Here is a 17633-nt window from a genome sequence, read left to right as displayed (position 1 = left end):
CCTTCTTCAAAAAATTTTTTTCTTATGACTTGTGGCATTGCCCAGATTTCTAGTGTTTACTATGGCACTTTATGTCTTTCAACATACTCTTTTTGTAAAGCTTTTTAATAGAGTGATAACACTTTGCCCATATCTTTACATGATGCACCATTAGCGATGAAAAAAAGATTAATTTTTGTTGATCTTGCATAGTAATTTTTTTTAATGTTTGTTCAGCTAGCTCTATAAGAATGTCCCTCAAGTCATTTCTGTCATGAGCAGCAGTAGTAGGATCTGAAGTAAACCTAATACTAGAGGCTAGCAGGGAGCTGGCATCTCAAGACGTACAAAAGAATGAAGGAAAAACCTGAAGGGGAGAGGTAAACCTCAAAGGCTGTTATGTACATTTACTGCAAGGTTTTCCTTTCCACTTGAGAGGATGCCAACGGTTGTGATGGTTAAAGGCTATTGTGACGTTCCTTCAAACCAAAGTCTTCAAAATCTAGTATAAGTTTTCATGGATCTTCTGAATGTATTACTTTAAGGGAGAGGTGCTTAACAATCTCTGACTGCCATGATTCTTGAAGGGCAGAGTGGAAGTGTCTAAATGAAGGCTGATGACATATGACAGCTGATAAGAGTGGAATAAGAGAGCAGGTCTGGATCAAAAGATTACTTAGCTACAAGAGAAAGGTAAAAAAAACTCACCAAAAACCAACCAACCAAACAAAAACTCCAGAGGTGGGCAAGCCTTCTGACAAGTACATAAACAAACGGTGCTGCTAACTGGGCAAGTGTCTGAGGTGTGAAAAGAACACCAATATGTGTCCTGTCCTGCATCTTATTACAGCTTACTTTCTGGTTTTGGATAAAGTTACTAAACCAAAACAGTACTACTCTTCTTGAAATTTGGGATTCTAATAAACAAAAACCTGATTTTAAGGAAAAGCTACACTAGCATTATTGTGAGACTTCACAGCGGAGAAAGGTAGTTTGGCTTAATCTTGAAATTCTTGCATTTGCTGTAATAAATTGCTTTGCCTGTGCCTAAAGGGGAATGGAAAACTATCATAAAAGTAAGCCTATCAGCATGCATATCTGTATTCTCAGCATGCATTCATTCATTCAGAAACTTCTTTAAGCAAGAAAATTCTCTGTACGAGTCTGTATAGGGCTGCATCTTTCAAAAAAATCTCACAATCATTATGGATTTTCAAATTTCTAGCTAGGCATTCCTATAATGGCATTCTGTTTGCAGTGTAGACAAATGTCTATTAAAATATCTGATAAATATAAAGGTCACTTCCAAGATAAAAAAAAAAAAAAAAAAATCTGTGGTTGGTTATTTCACTCCATTTTTAACATAGCACTTAGCAGTCCTAAAATATGTTAAAAGACAAGTAGGTACAGAACAGTTTATAAGCATTTTTAAACATATAGTAAGATTAATTTTTTAAAGTTTGAGTAAGAATTGTCAAAGTTCGATAAAACATAGGTGCGCTTTGCCCTGCAATAAAAATGACACGTTAAATGCACAACTTGAAGTAGATAAATAAATATAAATGCAACTCTTTTGCCACAATTTGGATGGTAGCAAAAAAGGCTGGGCTGAATTTCTTAAAGGTCACTGAGAAACACTGGTTAAAGCTTCCACACAGATACCTGGAAAAACTCTGCTGAATTATCAGGTGCACACTGAACCCAATGAGCAGCAAAATATTGAAGGGAAACAAAAGGCAGGCAGAAGGAAGGTGATCGGGACAATCTGCAATAATTTACAATCCCTTTCTTGATGTATGAACACAAGTAATTAAAAGCTTCCTTTGTGAATTCCCAGAGAGGCATGTGCTAGGTTAGAAGCAAGGTGTCAAAACACCTGCAATAACCTGTTGCTTACTGTTTCTCACTGTCATGTACTCAGGCTGATTAACTGACTGTGAATAAGCAGAACTTCTGATCCAAGTGTCTGGTTTAGGAGTGGGCCTGCCCATCAGCAGTTATCATTGTTCGGTGTTTTTCTGCTCTGTATGTGGTGCAGTATGTGCTACTGCTCAAATTAGTGCTTCTCTAAGGAGACATCTTCAAGTGGATGTTTCTGATAGTCCTTTCTGATTCGTGATGTAGTCTAGTGTTAGGAGTTATATTATTAGATTTGCACCCTAGGCTTACTTGGCCGTACTTAATAGAGCCTAGGTTTTCATACATTATTATAATTTATTTCTTTTTCTCTCAGACCTGCTTCTACAACAGGAACGTTCCCAGTAAGATGAATCAGAAGGTGCAAATCTATACGTGTATCAGGCTTTGTCACTGGTTTCCTTAATTCACCTTCATTTGCCAAATATCAACAGAATGTATTTTCCTTTCTAGACTCAGTTTCTGGTCAATAGGTTTGCATTTTAAAAAAACAGGTAAAATTTCAAGATGTTTCTGTTTTGCTCTTTGTTTTGTCAAAAATGTGCATAATAGTTTTAAGCTTTTAGGTGCTGCTGTGGCTGAGTTGAGGTTTCCTAGTAGTTGCTAGGAGGTAGTAGTGGAAATCTAGTTAGAGGGTCCTTCTAGCTTCATGCTTTTTAGAGGTAAAATTATTTTCAATCAAAAATAATATGAATAAGGTTTTTCTTCCCCAATGGATTAATACTCTTGGTGAGCTTGTGCTCTATGTCTTATTAACTAAACAATAACAGTAATTGCTTTACCCTTTTTATTAAATTCATAGACAATAAAACCTGCAGATATTGCCACTGTCCGCACACTGGGTCGACCTCCTCACCTCATTATGCGTATCATGGACTGTGTGTTACTGCTCTTCCAGCGAAAAGTGAACAATGTGAAAATTGATCAGGAAAAATGCTGTACCATCCCATCATGGCAAGAATCTTTGAAACTGATGACAGCAGGGAACTTCTTACAGAACCTACAGGTGCTTGTGCAACCTTCTTTTTGATATTTTTTTTAATTTTAGAAAACGGGACAGTGTTTTCTCTGGTGTTCATAGGAGAACAAATATGCAAGGGGAATCAGACACACAATAGATCTGAAATGTTAAGGGCTTAAAAATAAGTATGTCATAATGAAATAAACATGAATCCTTCTGGCAAAGTCAGGTCATAAATCAAGCATAGTTTCTCCTAAGTAAGGTAATGAAATTACTTTCAGTGATAAACGATTCAAAGCTTTAAGCATTTGGTTTGAATAGCCATTACTTATGTGTTTCGTTAAAGCTGAGAGAAACCATCTTTTTACTGGTACCTAACTTTTTATTAATTTTCAGCATTGCAACTTGTGCAGTGTCTTGAAAAAGAATAGTTGATTATTAGGATGTACAAAATCAGATTTTTTTTTTTTTTTTTAAATTTTGGATTTTCAGTTCCATAGAATGATTCTAGGGAAAGGGGAAGAGTAAATGGTGAATAAATCCCTGTTCATAATTTAAACTAATAATATTATGATTAATCTACTCAGAATAAATTGTACCTTGTCCTGCCCCACTGGAAGTTATTATCTCTGATTTATGCATTTTGAGGAGTTTACTTAATCTTGTCTGTGGTCCAGCAGGTAGTCACAGATGGCAGGCTTGACCAGCTTTCTATGGTTGATAGTGCCATGGATGCCTTTTATGTAGTATTCACATTGCACCTACTCGTAAGGATTTTTAATTTACTGAAGGGCTTCAACATTTCATTGCTTGTGCATAAATAAACCTATTTGTGCTTCAGGGAACAGCTATTTTTCAACTTCATCAATGATGGACTTTCATTATACCTTGTAAATAAATCTTTGAAGACGACCAAACTTATACAGAATATTTGAGCATCAAAATAAATTTGAGGGAGAAAATTGAGAGCTTTTTGGGATGACAAATGGAAGATATGTTTTTTGGAGAAAAAGGGTAAAATAAATTCTTAAAATTGAAACACATTCAACTAATGAGATAAGGTAATTTAAGGAGAAGATAGCTGGCTTGCCCTTTGAAAGGACTGTCTTGTCGAATGTATTTTTATGAACCAGAGCTAAGCTTTTCCTTTTCTTTTTGAAGATTGCTACGTTACTTATTCAGTTTTAAGGAAAATGGAATTTCAAGCAGGATATCAGTGATATTTCGTTTCAACAATTAGCTGTGTAACAGTAATGGATAGTGTAAGATAGCAAAGATCGTAAAGGAAGGTAATTTTTTTCCATTTTGTAAGAATATAGAACAGAGTAGAATGACTTTGGCAAACTCTCAAAGATGCATGAGACAGAGGACTTCATATTAGCTGTTTGTAAATAACTTTTGTTATCTTGGTAGTGTTCCGTGTGTGCTGAAATACATATATGTATAGTTTACATACATTACATAGATCATATATATTGCACTTTTCTTAAAGCAATTTCCAAAGGACACAATTAATGAAGAAGTGGTAGAACTTTTGAGCCCTTATTTTGAAATGGTGGACTATAACATTGAGACAGCTAAGAGAGTATGTGGGAATGTTGCTGGCCTTTGCTCATGGACCAAAGCTATGGCTGTATTTTTTTCCATCAACAAAGAAGTATTACCTTTAAAGGTAAGTCTGTTAATCAGTTGGAGGCATGCAAACGCCCTTTGCTCCTTCTCCTCCCCACCTGTGTACACTTAAGGGTTTTTGTGTCCTGGAAACATCAGCTGCCTTATTCCAACTGGTGCATGTCTCTGTAGGAATTTATTATCTTGAAAAAAGTAACTCTACAGTAAAATATATTTCAAATGTACTACCATTTGTAGGTTGTAAAAATTATGACATTGTGCAGTTTTATTCCTCTGGATCCCTTCTGAATGGGGTTGAAACAGCTGTCATCTAGATTAATTCCATATTACAATTGTTTTGCCTTAATTAAGAATTAAGTAGGAAAAAACTCGATATCTGGTTCTTTTAACGTTCTGGATTTCAGTTCATAAGGACTGTGCAAAAACTCTGTTCGCCAGTGGTGTTTGGAGAAAATCAGGCCTAAATAGTTGTTAAAAGATCAGAATGAAAGTCAGGAAGAAGGTGGTCAAGCATGACTTTAACACAGAATAGCTTGTATTTATAATAGGAATGACCAAGAGGGAAGCAAGATTTGTAGTTAGAGGTAATATCTTTTGTTAGATAAAGCATATTGCTTGGAGAAACCAAATAGGCTTCTGGTGGCACCAGTCTTTTTTGCAGGGCAGACCAGGCTAACTTTTGTGTCAGATGGAGAATGGCTGGTATTCCCAGAAATTTTTCTAATTATTTTTTCTAATTGATGTTAGACCAATTGCTTAACCGCAGCTACCTACTAAGAAGTTAATTTGTTGTCAAATTCAAATAAAAGGTTTTAATCAATGATGAAATCTTTACTGAGCAGTTTGATTTTGAAATGTAGTACAGTAAAACCCTTTGAGCTACATTATAGCAAGTACTTTGAGATGTTGTTGTAAGTATGAATCCACTTTTATATTTGTATGCTTCATAGGCTAATTTAGCAATCCAGGAGAATCGCCTAACCACTGCTATGCTGGATCTGCAGAAAGCTGAAGAAGAATTGGGTGCCAAGCAAGAAGAATTAGATATTGTGCAGGCAGAGTATGAAAAAGCAATGAGAGAAAAACAGGTGAACTGCTCTTTACAGAAAAGAAGTTGCCACCTTACTTTAAGGAAAACTGAATGCATTGTTTCAATGTCACCATTTTTCCTTGGAAAGGATCTTGATGGACAAAGGATAAGAGAGAGATATTATTTGGATACTGCCTCTTTGGATCCCACCTCTCTCCTTCACCACTGATCCTCTCCCCGCCTCCCTCCTTACCTCCTCAAAAACTATTTTATTTGGATTACTTGTTTAGCACCTACTACTATAACACCAAGTTTCATTAATGTATATTATCTGTCTATAATGTATTTGAAATACCGAGCAGAATTCCCCAGAGTTAATAGGTACTAGGCATTTCGTATATCATTTAACATGCATGCCAACATGAAAGTTAAGAGCAGAAATATTAAAAAGTTGAATTTATGACAGATGTTGATAGATTGTCCTGATATATTTTTTCCATCCCACTTTCCCTCCTTCTCTGCATGGTGATATAAGTGTTTGAGAATATATTTTTAAGCTGTTGTTTAACTACTGGTTTAATTAGATGTGGAGATTTTTCTGGCCTATCAGATACATGACTGTAAAACATATTTCTTGGTGTATGGTTTTCTCTAGACTTTGCTTGAAGATGCTGAGCGTTGCCGTCATAAAATGCAAACTGCCTCAAGTCTTATAAGTGGTTTAGCAGGTGAAAAAGAGAGGTGGACAGAGCAGAGTAAAGAATTTGCCGTGCAAACCAAGAGGCTAGTGGGTAAGCTTTTGTGCACACCTTTGAACTTGGAAGTCAGTCACTTGAGTTGTAATGCGTATTGAAACTAAAAACATTTGAAATTTCAAACTTTTCCCTTTTAGCTTTGCTTCCCTGTTGCTAAAATGAGGGTAATTGTCATTAATTTTCTTGCTAAAGCACTGCTAGGTAAAAACTACAATATGAGACTAAAGTTGATATTAATAAAACAATACAGTAAGTGTGTACGCTGTGCATGGACTTTTACTTTATGTGTAATACTTGGGACACTGATTTTTTTAACTTGACTGATGTTTGTAGGCAGCAGTCCAAAGAGAGTGATATGTTAGCAAGTGCCAATAAAATGTCTATAACTGAAAATACATACAGAGGAGAGGAAGACTAATATTCAGGCACTGACATTTATATGTAGAAATCAATACTTTTAAATGCAGTTACTAATGTTCAGAAAACTTCTGTTTCTTAGAAGTTAATTTTTATTTTATAAATAGGCACTTGGAAACTAAAGTACTTTGTAATAAAGAATTATTTTATTAGTTAGACCAAGTAAATAAAATTTCTCTTGTCTTTTACTGTGGTCTGAATTTTCATCTCTGACTTTTACCTTGAGATGCTGCAAAAAGCAGATATTGTCGTATAGGTTGTATTATAGTATATAGGCTGTAAATTATTTGCTGGTATAATATGTATATGTGTATTATTAATTTACTAAAAGTACAGGATACCTTACCCACACACTCATTGTGGGTTTTTTATAGAGAACTTGAAAAAGTCTAAAAAATATTAGTACTCACTATAAAATTACAGTATCTTCTGCATTTGAATCCTGCATTCTTACTTCAGAGGTACAAAAAATCCCAAAACTATAGTGTCATGGAACTTAGGGGGCCAATTTTGAAGCTGACCGGAAGATTAAAACTTGTCACACTTGATATCTCCCTAATCGTGTCTGTTGCAATTTTTTATTAGTAGTAGTAATAATTGTAATTGATTTGTTCTTAATTAGTACTCCTAAATAAAGGTTCTTTTCTCCCCCCAAAATATTGTTTAAGCCTGTTCTCGTGATTGTGCAAGGAAATGATGTTTGTGCAGGATCTGGTGTTTGGAATAGTGTTATGTGTGCATGTGTTTGGTTGACCTTGTCTGGCTGCCAGATGCCCATCTCTTGATTCCTACAGGTGCATTGTAAGGATAAAGTAAATGTGGCATCTACTGAAATGTAGCATTGTCTTGCTATGTAATGAGCCTTGGGGAAAAAGGCTGATTTGTCTTCTTGATGGCTCAAAGTGTGTTCTTCAGTTACCAGCTAAACCATGTAACAACTAGAGAAGGAAGCAGTTAATTTATGAATGGAATGGGAAACTTGTATGTTTTGTTTTCTCTTTTTCCTTTTTCTCTTTAAGGTGATGTACTCTTGGCTACAGCTTTTCTGTCCTATTCTGGTCCTTTTAACCAAGAGTTCCGCAGTCTGCTATTAAATGACTGGCAAAAGGAAATGAAAAGTCGGAAAATCCCCTTTGCTAACAACTTGAACCTCGTAGAAGTGTTGACTGATGCTCCAACTATCAGTGAATGGAACCTGCAAGGATTACCAAATGATGACTTATCCATACAGAATGGAATCATTGTTACTAAAGCATCTCGTTATCCTTTATTAATTGACCCACAGGCACAGGGTAAAATTTGGATTAAAAATAAGGAAGGCAAAAATGAACTTCAGGTAATAGGAATGCTGGTGCTTTCATAATCCCTAGAAACTCTTACCTCACAAAATGTTACAATTCAGTGATTCAAATAATACTTAGCAAATGCCTTTTATATAAAATGCATAGTCAGGATATAAAGGACATCTCATATTTTGATAGATTTGAGATTTGGTTACATACGAAAATCTGCATTTGAAGCTTGTTAGTACCAGTGACTTGATTTGTTTAATGAATTTATTTTAATGAAACATAAACTGTCAGAAAATAGGATGGATGGGTAACGTCTGAGAAGGGCTGAAGTATGTTTGCAGAATACTATAAACATTAGGGAAAAAACCCCAACAAGTGATTAATATAGGTTCATAAAAATGTTTAAAAATGAAGGTGCACAGCATGATATTTTTATCATCTTTTAATCAGAAAATATTGATAATTTGTGTTGTCTTAGCATGGAAGTCAGGTGCTAAATATTCTGCAAATACTCAGGGAAGTCAATATTGCAATAATATACAGTCTGAAGCAAGATAAACCAATTCAGTGCAAACGGGAAAATATGAGAAGGAAAGTCCTTGCTTGCTACAATTATGATTACACCAATAAACCAGCTTTTTAAAAAGATATCCCTGAAAAAGATAAAGGCAAATTTGAAAGATGATAATAGAGTGGCTCTGAGATTATTACTAGGAAACTACTGTCATTCATGTTGATTGTTATCTCAGTGCGGAACCCTTTAATGGTTGCCTAGCTAGTTATGTTTAAAAATTATTATTAGACTTCAACTATGCAGTTATAAACAAACTAAGCTGAATGTGCTTTGCGTACATGTTGCCAATTAATCACAATTGTACTGAGGACTACTTTTTAAAGTAAAGACTATTTAATGGCTTGTTCAATATAACCCCCTAATTTTCAAGGAGGGGAAAAAAAAGCCCTAATCTTGGAATTGACCTTGTTGCAGTTTGACTTGGGGATGTTATCCAAGATAAAATTGAAGGTGATAAAAGGTTCCTCTGAATTTCTGGTCTAGTTGCACTCGTAGGATATCAAAATGTTAAATGCTCCAAGTGTTGCTTTGCTTCTACTTTCATAGTTGAAAAATAGAAGTTTGCATTCAACGAGATCTGAGAATGCTACCTTTTGTTGTTGTGGTGACAATCTTTGCCTTAATCCTAGTCTAACCATAAGATTGTTGTTTTTGTCAGTAATTTAAATAAAATGAAATAATTTATAAATATAAAACAAAGAAAAAGCTTGGTATCTGGGCATAACATAATATATAGGTCCATGATTTTGTTTTTAGATCACTTCTTTGAATCACAAATATTTTAGAAATCACTTGGAAGATAGCCTTTCTTTGGGAAGACCTCTATTGATAGAAGATGTTGGAGAAGAGCTTGACCCAGCACTTGATAATGTTTTGGAAAGAAACTTCATTAAGACAGGTTTGGCCAACAAGGTAAAAATAAAACAAATGAGCAAACAAGTAGAAACAGCTCCACTACACACCTTGCCCTCAACAAAATAACTCCTAATAAGTATATGACTATAAAAGATTAAAGTCATATTTAAATGTGATTAACGCTAATACCAAAGAAAAGTAGAGCTTGAGTTTAAGATCACAAATAGTTAATATATTTAACCTATCGAGTTCCTTATCACTTTGCTTATGACAGTTTCTAAAAATTGAAATAATCTGTGAATGAGTAATTTAAAGTGTTCCATAGATATTCTCAACAAATTAATTGCATCAGAAGTATAATTTAAAGCTGGATTTGTATGCCTTTGAACAGAAAAATGTAAGCTTTGTTTCTACATGCAGTATCTGAAAGAGTGCTTACTGGTTCTTGATATCTCAAGACTTCTTTTTAATACTTTTCTTAAGGTGAAGGTTGGTGATAAGGAAATAGATGTTATGAATGGCTTCAGACTTTACATTACTACAAAACTGCCAAATCCAGGTTACTCTCCTGAAATTAGTGCTCGAACCTCCATCATTGACTTTACTGTGACCATGAAAGGTCTTGAAAATCAACTCTTGGGCAGAGTCATTCTCACAGAGAAACAGGTAAAAGAATTGTATTTTTTTTCCTGGCTATACGTCCTACATTTACCTGTAGAAGGTTTTACTTTCTTTTTAATTTATTACTCTCTATTCCCATATTGCAGAGTAACTTTCTGGCGTTCTCTGCTGTGATTATTCTTAATAGAACCTATTTATGGTGGTTTAAAAACTGGCACAGAAGAAATTGACTCATTCAAGTGGAAGTTTCTATTTGTCTTTATTGTCACTACTGTACCATACTCACCTTATTTTTCCTGCCTCAATGAGTTATAACCTCATGAGAGTGGCCTATGAAAAGGAAAAGAGCCTGGAATAAAAACTGATTTTCTTTTGTCCACACGCTGTGGAGCTCATGGCAACATATGCTGGTGCAAAGGATTCAGACTTAGTTACTTCCTTACTCCAAGGGGTAATGGGCTGACTACCTATTTTGACACTGCAGATGTATTACTTGAGGAAGTTCAAGTTCAGGATAACAATCCTAATAAACACGCTATCAGCAGTTCTGGAGGGAGGCTGGTTGGTATCTTTTGAACTGTTGGACACCTAATCCCTGTAACAGGGATTATAAGGTCAGGCAATATTGAAGTCAAATGAGACACTATGCATCTATGACTGTGTATTTACTAATATTTTGGCAATAGTTCCAGTTCACATTCACTAGAGAGGAATGTGTTTGTTCTCTTATGTTGTGGTTTAACCCCAGCTAGCAACTAAGCACCACACAGCCGCTTGCTCACTTCCCCTCACCCCTCGTGGGATGGGGGAGAGAATTGGAAGGGTAAAATTGAAGAAACTCATGGGTTGAGATAGAACAGTTTAATAATTGCAAAATATAATAATAACAATAGTAATAATAGTAGTAGTAATAATAATAGGAAAATAACAAAAAGAGAGAAAAATAAAACCCAAGAAAAACAAGTGATGCAAATGAAAACCAATTGCTCACCACCTGCCAACTCATGCCCAGCCAGTCCCAGAACAGTGATTGCTCCCCACCCCTCCCACCGCATCCAACTGCTCCCAGTTTATATTCCGAGCATGATGTCATATGGTATAGAATATCCCGTTGGCCAGTTTGGGTCAGCTGCCTTGTCTGTGCCCCCTCCCCACTTCTTGTTCACTTCCAGCCTTCTCACTGCCAGAGCATGAGAAGCTGAAATGTCCTTGACTTAGTGTAATCCTGCTTACAAACAACTAAAACATCAATGTGTTATCAACATTATTCTCATACTAAATCCAAAACAGAGCACTATACCAGCTGCTAGGAAGAAAATTAAGTCTATTCCAGCTGAAACCAAGATACCTTATTGTGGCATCTGTTGAGGTCCTCCTGTCCTCTTCTTCCACCTCCTTTCAATGTGAGATGTTCCTCCTTAATGGCCTCAGACCTTTCATTAATGTCAAGTAGTTGCATTTTGTTCCTGATCAGTCCATGGATCTCATAAGAAATCATACTCATTCTATGAAGGCTTATATTTTGTCAAACAGCTTCACTGCACCATCAGCTTTGCTTCAACCTGTGACAGCTTGTCAACCCACTATGTAATAGAATTATCACTGTCTGTCTGAAACACACAGTGATATGTATATTCACAAAGCGTTATGCTAAACTTCACTTCTGGGCCCTGCAATACAGTACGTTCCTCAAGATGACAGTCATTTTATCAGCAATTTCTTCCAGTCGTCGCAGTTGCTGTATGCCTGCATGGAGGACACAGAAAAAATAGGAACTTAATTTTACTCAGAGGTGCAAAGCCATAGACTGAGAAGTAATGGATTCAAGTTGGAACATGGGAAATTCTGATTAGATATTAGGAAGAAAAAATTACCTCGGGAGTGGTCAAAAACAGGAACAGATTGCCCAGGGATGCTGTGAAATCTCCATTCTCTGTGGGGTTCAGTGCTCAACTGGACATGGTCCTGATCAACTGACCTATTTAGACCTGCTTTGAGCACGGGATTGGACTAGTTCATTTCTGGAGGTCCCTTCCAAACTAAAATTATTCTACTATTCTATGGTATCTTTGCCACTAACTGGGAATGTCTAATGGGTGGACGTCTCTCTGGACCAGCTTCTCAGGGTGGTGTACTCATTACTGTTTTGTGACCATCTGAGGATAGTTCTTCTAGATAAATGACAAGTGGACCACCTGACAGGCAGGAGGACTTTCATAGAATATACTTATCACTATTCAGTTTGCTTGGCCTCTGTTTTTGCACCATGTGATTCAAGGTTTCCTGAAGAGTCAATTCGTACATATCCTACCATCCAAATCCCTTTTTTCCTATGATACCTAATTATGTACCTCTGGGAATTTGGGGATTTCTCTCTTAGAGTGTCTGGATTCTTGCTATCTTCTTGTAACTTTTGGCAGGGAGGTAGTGGAATTATTTAACTGTGAGACAGTTTCCCAAATTGAGCCGTATGACTGCTTAGTGATATCCAGTGTTTGAATGTACATGGGGAACTTCTGCCCCCAAAAGAGAAGAGATCATTTATCTGAAGTTAGTGTTCTTCAAGGTTTATATCTACATTTATATCCTTCTTGCCATTCCACTGTCTCCAAGATGGTTCTGCACTTAGAATGAATAAGATTTAGACATGCAGCAAGGAAAAGGAGGCTTTACAGCACATAATTTAAAGATTCTGCAAAGTCTGACTTTCTGTTCCTGTCTTGTCTGGTATGCCCATTGGTAGAATCTGTGTGGCATACATCTCAAAGAATTGACTGATTACTGATAAGAATATGGGTAGTGATTTCTTCTTTTTCACCAGAATGTTAAACCAATTTGCAAGATGTGAGCTAACCATAAGAAGGTCAAAGGGCAGCTGGTATATCTGTATAAATTTAATTCTACTGTATTTCTGGGAATAATTGCATTTGAGAGAATTGATATATGTCTGAATGTAGTATAACTTATATTGTTTTGATACATTAGCTGTTCTGTAATTTGACAAAGAAATTGCTTATTTAGTCTTGTAGAAATAGATATGTCAGATTAGTAGTGGAGTTACAATATTCAAAAACTATGTATGGCTTTTTGAATTTTCACATTCATATTTTAAGATTTGTGGTGGAAAAAGACTCAAGTTTTGTAAGGAACAGTCAATGCAAATTCTTGCACTCGTGAATCATTTTGTGACAGAATGATATAAGCTATGTAGCAGCTTGTATATTTTATGAATATTAACAAGATCTAGCATTCTTTGGTACAGCCTATAAAATGATGTCATCTTGTGAAAGCAATTCCATAAAGCTGGATTTGATATAGCCTCTTTGGTGCAAGGTCCTTGAATTTACGTATAAGGTAACTTGACTTACTGTTTTTGCATCCTTGATGTTACGACTGGACATTTTTGAAGATAGGCAGAAAACTTTATACTCTTCTTGATCTGCAAAAAGTATTTTAAAATCTTATTAGATGGATTTTTCACTAAGGTTTTCATCTAAGGTTACTTCACTTGCTTTAGTTTGGTCATTCGGTTTCCAACTTGTTTCTCAGGCCCTTCTTGTGAGGAAGACTTAGCTTTCTGTTTTTTAAATGCATTGCATTCTAAAATATGGTTAAACTTTTAAATTGAACTCAGCAAAACATGAAATTTAATTTGGCTCAGAATGATTTCTCAGCATGATTATTATTGTATTTAATTGGATGGTAACATTCTTTTAATGCTATACTTTTAAAAATTTTTTCTGCTTCATCAAGCTTGCATAATGCTTGTCTTGCTTCATAATTGCTACCTGCTTTTCTTTAGTTCCTTTAGGCATCAGTTGATTAAAATGGAGTTAACTGTAGTTTTCTTGTCTTTTTTCATCAATTTTTGGCAGAATCTTTTGAATCTGTATGCACATCTTCTAAGTTATGTGACATGTACGTTATTCTATGAAAAAGGTCCCAATAAATCTTTTCTACCTGACGATGATGATGTTTCAATATACCTTTTATACAGTGACAAGAACCTAAATCTGATCATGAGATGAAGATGATCTTTTTTTAAAATTTCCTTTTGAAAATAAAAGGACTTTCTTTACAAGAACTAAATGCTTAAAATACTTAGGAATGTTAGCAGAATATGGGAGTGACAAGAAGACAAGTTTAGAATGTGGAAAACAAAAAAAACCCCAATTTCAAAAGTTGTAACAGTGTTGCAAGCCTGTGTACATGAAGGCTACTCAAATGAGGTGGCAAAACCTTGCCTTAAGCCTTGCTAAGGCCTCAGGTTCATAATGCCTCTAGTGCTGTCTGAGAGAACATGTATTTATTAGTGTGGTCCCTGTTTCTTTGGAATAGCAGTGGCCTGTCTGTAGCGCTGGAGTGGACTTGGCAAAGGTGGCATGTACACAGTTTCCAACTTTGGAGAGACATCATTAAAACTATCCACCAGGTCTTTGTAAACGTTGAAGGAGTACTTCTGTAGACATAGCTTATATTTCTACCAACTGGCTCACTTATTGTTGACTCTCCCTCTTTCTTTCTTTTTACTTCACTGCAGTGAAACATTTTTGTATAGTTTCGATGGAGTATTTTTATCTTCAAGGGATTCATTTGTAGTAAGTTTTTAAAGTTTAAGTTTGAGTAGTATAAGAATGAACCAAAGGCTTTTTATCTCTGAAGAACATATTTCTTCTAGATATTTTAAACAGTTTTGGTTATTTTTTTTAAATGTAAAGCTGTTAATCAACAGGTATCCATCTTTTATATATGACCAGTAGAAAGCAAAGTAGGTGTATAAACCACCCAGCTTGTAGGACTAAAAGTAATCAACCAAATACTTCTAGCAACTCAATTTGAGTTCTAAATGCTTTCTTTTCTTAATCAATGAAGCATTTTAGTGAGAGACTGAAGTTATCTCTGTTTGATGGAGGAGTATTTTCAGATGCACTTCTTGAATTGTTCGATGATTCCTTGACTAAGGCTGCTCATTATTACTGAGACTATATTTTCAATATAGTGATTGGAAAACAGGGCATAAATGAGTATAGCATTAGATAGAGTGAAATAAAATCCTATGCCTGGAAAAGTGTTTGCACTTGTCTTTGAAACAGAAAGAGAAGAAAAACTATTACTATTCTGAACTTCTAATTCTATTAGGGCATGATATGAGCATGGTCCACAATATTTGTTGAAACAATTTGTTAATGCATAATTATGTAGCAGGTTCAGAAATCTGGCAATAGACCTGCTGTCAGAAATACCACTGGAATTCATTCCCCAAATTAGTGCACTTGCTCTTGACCTACACTGTTTTAGTAGGATCAGTACTTTTAAAACTAAATACTTTGTTTTATTTTGTTTATATTTTTGATTACTCTCTTGCTTTCCAAATATTACCACGTATTCCAACAGGAACTAGAGAAAGAAAGAACAGATCTTATTGAAGATGTGACTATGAACAAAAGGAGGATTAAAGACCTAGAAGATAACCTTTTGTTCCGACTTACAAGCACTGAGAGTTCTCTGGCAGATGATGAGAGTCTAATAATTGTATTGAATAACACTAAAAAGACTGCTGAGGAGGTAACACAGAAACTACAAACTTCTGCTGAAACTGAAGTACAGATCAACTCAGCTCGTGAAGAGTACAGACCTGGTGAGTGAAGGTAGTGATGAAAAACAAATGACCAGAGCTTGTGATTAAAACAGCAATACTTCTAGAGCAAGAGAAATAGTAGGATGAGATCAGGAAGACCATAATGGGTGGGAAGGATCTGTGTTTTCCTGCAAGTAAAATGTGTCTATCTAGGAAATATCATATTAAGCTGTGGTGGAGAAAATAGTCAAAGTTATGCTTCATGTGGAATTTATAAAATGGAACGATCTGTTGTTTCCCTAGACTTCCCATTGCTCTATATACAAGTGTACCTGTCCACCTAGTCTACTGGGTAAGAAACTTGGTAGTTCTTAGTTGCTCTTGCTTAGCTGTTAAAACGTTGACACTTTTTATGGACTGTCAATGACAGCAGTCGTTAGGGTATTTAGGGAACTGTATGGCTGAGCTCAACATGTTGACATTCTTTTATGGGGCAGTATAATCATAAATGCTTTTTGTGTCTGTTTGGATGAATGCTTTGTTTATCCTGTCACAGAACCTTAAGTTATTATAGTCAGCACATTTCATCAGACTTTTGGCTTTCAACTGACAGGTGAGAACATGTGAAAAAAGTGGAAAAAAAAATGCCTTCTGGAATTAAGTGTTATATTTGCATTTTAGGAAATGAGTAAAATGGTACAGTTAGCATACCAGAAATCATTGCAGATTTTGTAAAAACTTTGTATTTAAAACTAAATGACTGCTGGAAGTAAGTTAAATCAATTCTGGGTAAGTTAAATCAATATAGTTCATTTGGCTTTTATATGACTCCTGTAAAAGTCTGTGAAGAGAAATTTGTTTGGATACTCAAAACAGTACTTCAAACCATCTTACTTTTTATATGTTCTGCTGATGATCTAAATATTGCTGTCTATCATCCACATGCTCTCCAAATGTCCTCATATTTGCAAACTGGGCTTTAAATAGTATGCATTAGTTATGGAAAAAAATATTTTTCGCCCTGATATATAAATGAGGATTAAATTAACATTTTAATTGTTTTTCTGGCCAGTAAAGAATGGAGCAACTCAAGGGTCTTCAGTTAGCATTAGTGTTAAACTCACTGTACTTGTTGTAGAGAGTTAAAGTTTTCTACTCTGCATTTCTACTTTGAACACAGTCTTGTTTCCTGTCCTTCAGTTGCAACTCGAGGTAGCATCTTATACTTCCTTATTACTGAGATGAGCATGGTCAATGTGATGTATCAGACTTCGCTTCGGCAGTTTTTGGGGCTTTTTGACCGCTCCTTAGCCAGGTAATTTAGCTAAGAATAAGTAGCATTTTTATTTACCCAGTCCTGGAGGTGGTTGTAATACAGTAAAGATTTGTTGTAAACTAATGTCAGAAAGAAGAGTGTTGCTTGTTACAATCTTGACAGGAATTGTCAATTTAAATACCCATAAACCTTTGTTAGCTACCAAGGCAAAGAACCTTCAAATGTACTTACAGTCCTTAAAAATTAAGCATTAGGTAATTAAAAACCATTATACTGTGTTGATTTTCAGCTACGCAGAAAGGCTTGATTAAAAAGGAATATTTTTTTGTTGCTCCTTCAATCTGAAAATTGTTGCTAGCTTGCTATCTGATATTCCGTGTTTGTGATCTATTATTTTTTCATGTTTTGAAAGTTCTAAACTATAGCTCTTTGTCTTTTACATAGTATTCCCTTTAATAAAGCCTATGCAAATTGACATTCAGTTGCAGATTTGTCTTCCAACAGGTCTACCAAGAGCCCTATAACTAGCAAGAGGATTACTAATATTATTGAACATATGACATATGAAGTATTTAAATATGCTGCTCGAGGACTCTATGAGGAGCACAAATTTCTTTTCACGTTATTACTTACATTGAAAATTGATATACAAAGAAACAGAGTGAAGCACGAAGAATTTCTGACTCTTATTAAAGGTTGTAACTATGGAACAATTTTAAGTAGAGCACATGTATTACTGTAGAAAA

General features: G+C 35.3%; 1 protein-coding gene across 6 annotated transcripts in view; it reads left to right on the top strand.

Moving 5' to 3' along the window:
• Window positions 1-17633, top strand: part of DNAH5 (dynein axonemal heavy chain 5) — a 133050-nt gene that overhangs the window by 98168 nt on the left and 17249 nt on the right. For 5 of the 6 annotated variants that reach the window (XM_054817916.1, XM_054817915.1, XM_054817917.1 and 2 more), the window contains 10 exons: window positions 2699-2902; window positions 4350-4529; window positions 5440-5577; window positions 6175-6310; window positions 7711-8027; window positions 9314-9469; window positions 9896-10078; window positions 15428-15671; window positions 16812-16926; window positions 17392-17582. In XM_054817916.1, the coding sequence (XP_054673891.1) occupies window positions 2699-2902; window positions 4350-4529; window positions 5440-5577; window positions 6175-6310; window positions 7711-8027; window positions 9314-9469; window positions 9896-10078; window positions 15428-15671; window positions 16812-16926; window positions 17392-17582 (1864 nt within the window). Of the gene's footprint in view, window positions 1-2698; window positions 2903-4349; window positions 4530-5439; window positions 5578-6174; window positions 6311-7710; window positions 8028-9313; window positions 9470-9895; window positions 10079-13295; window positions 13368-15427; window positions 15672-16811; window positions 16927-17391; window positions 17583-17633 lie in introns of those variants that run through there. The other variant, XM_054817920.1, reaches the window with a different exon arrangement.

This window comes from Grus americana, chromosome 2, assembly GCF_028858705.1.
Source record: "Grus americana isolate bGruAme1 chromosome 2, bGruAme1.mat, whole genome shotgun sequence".
NCBI classification, from domain to species: domain Eukaryota; kingdom Metazoa; phylum Chordata; class Aves; order Gruiformes; family Gruidae; genus Grus; species Grus americana.
Note: the sequence above shows the minus strand (reverse complement) of the source record. Positions and strands in the feature narration are given on the sequence as shown.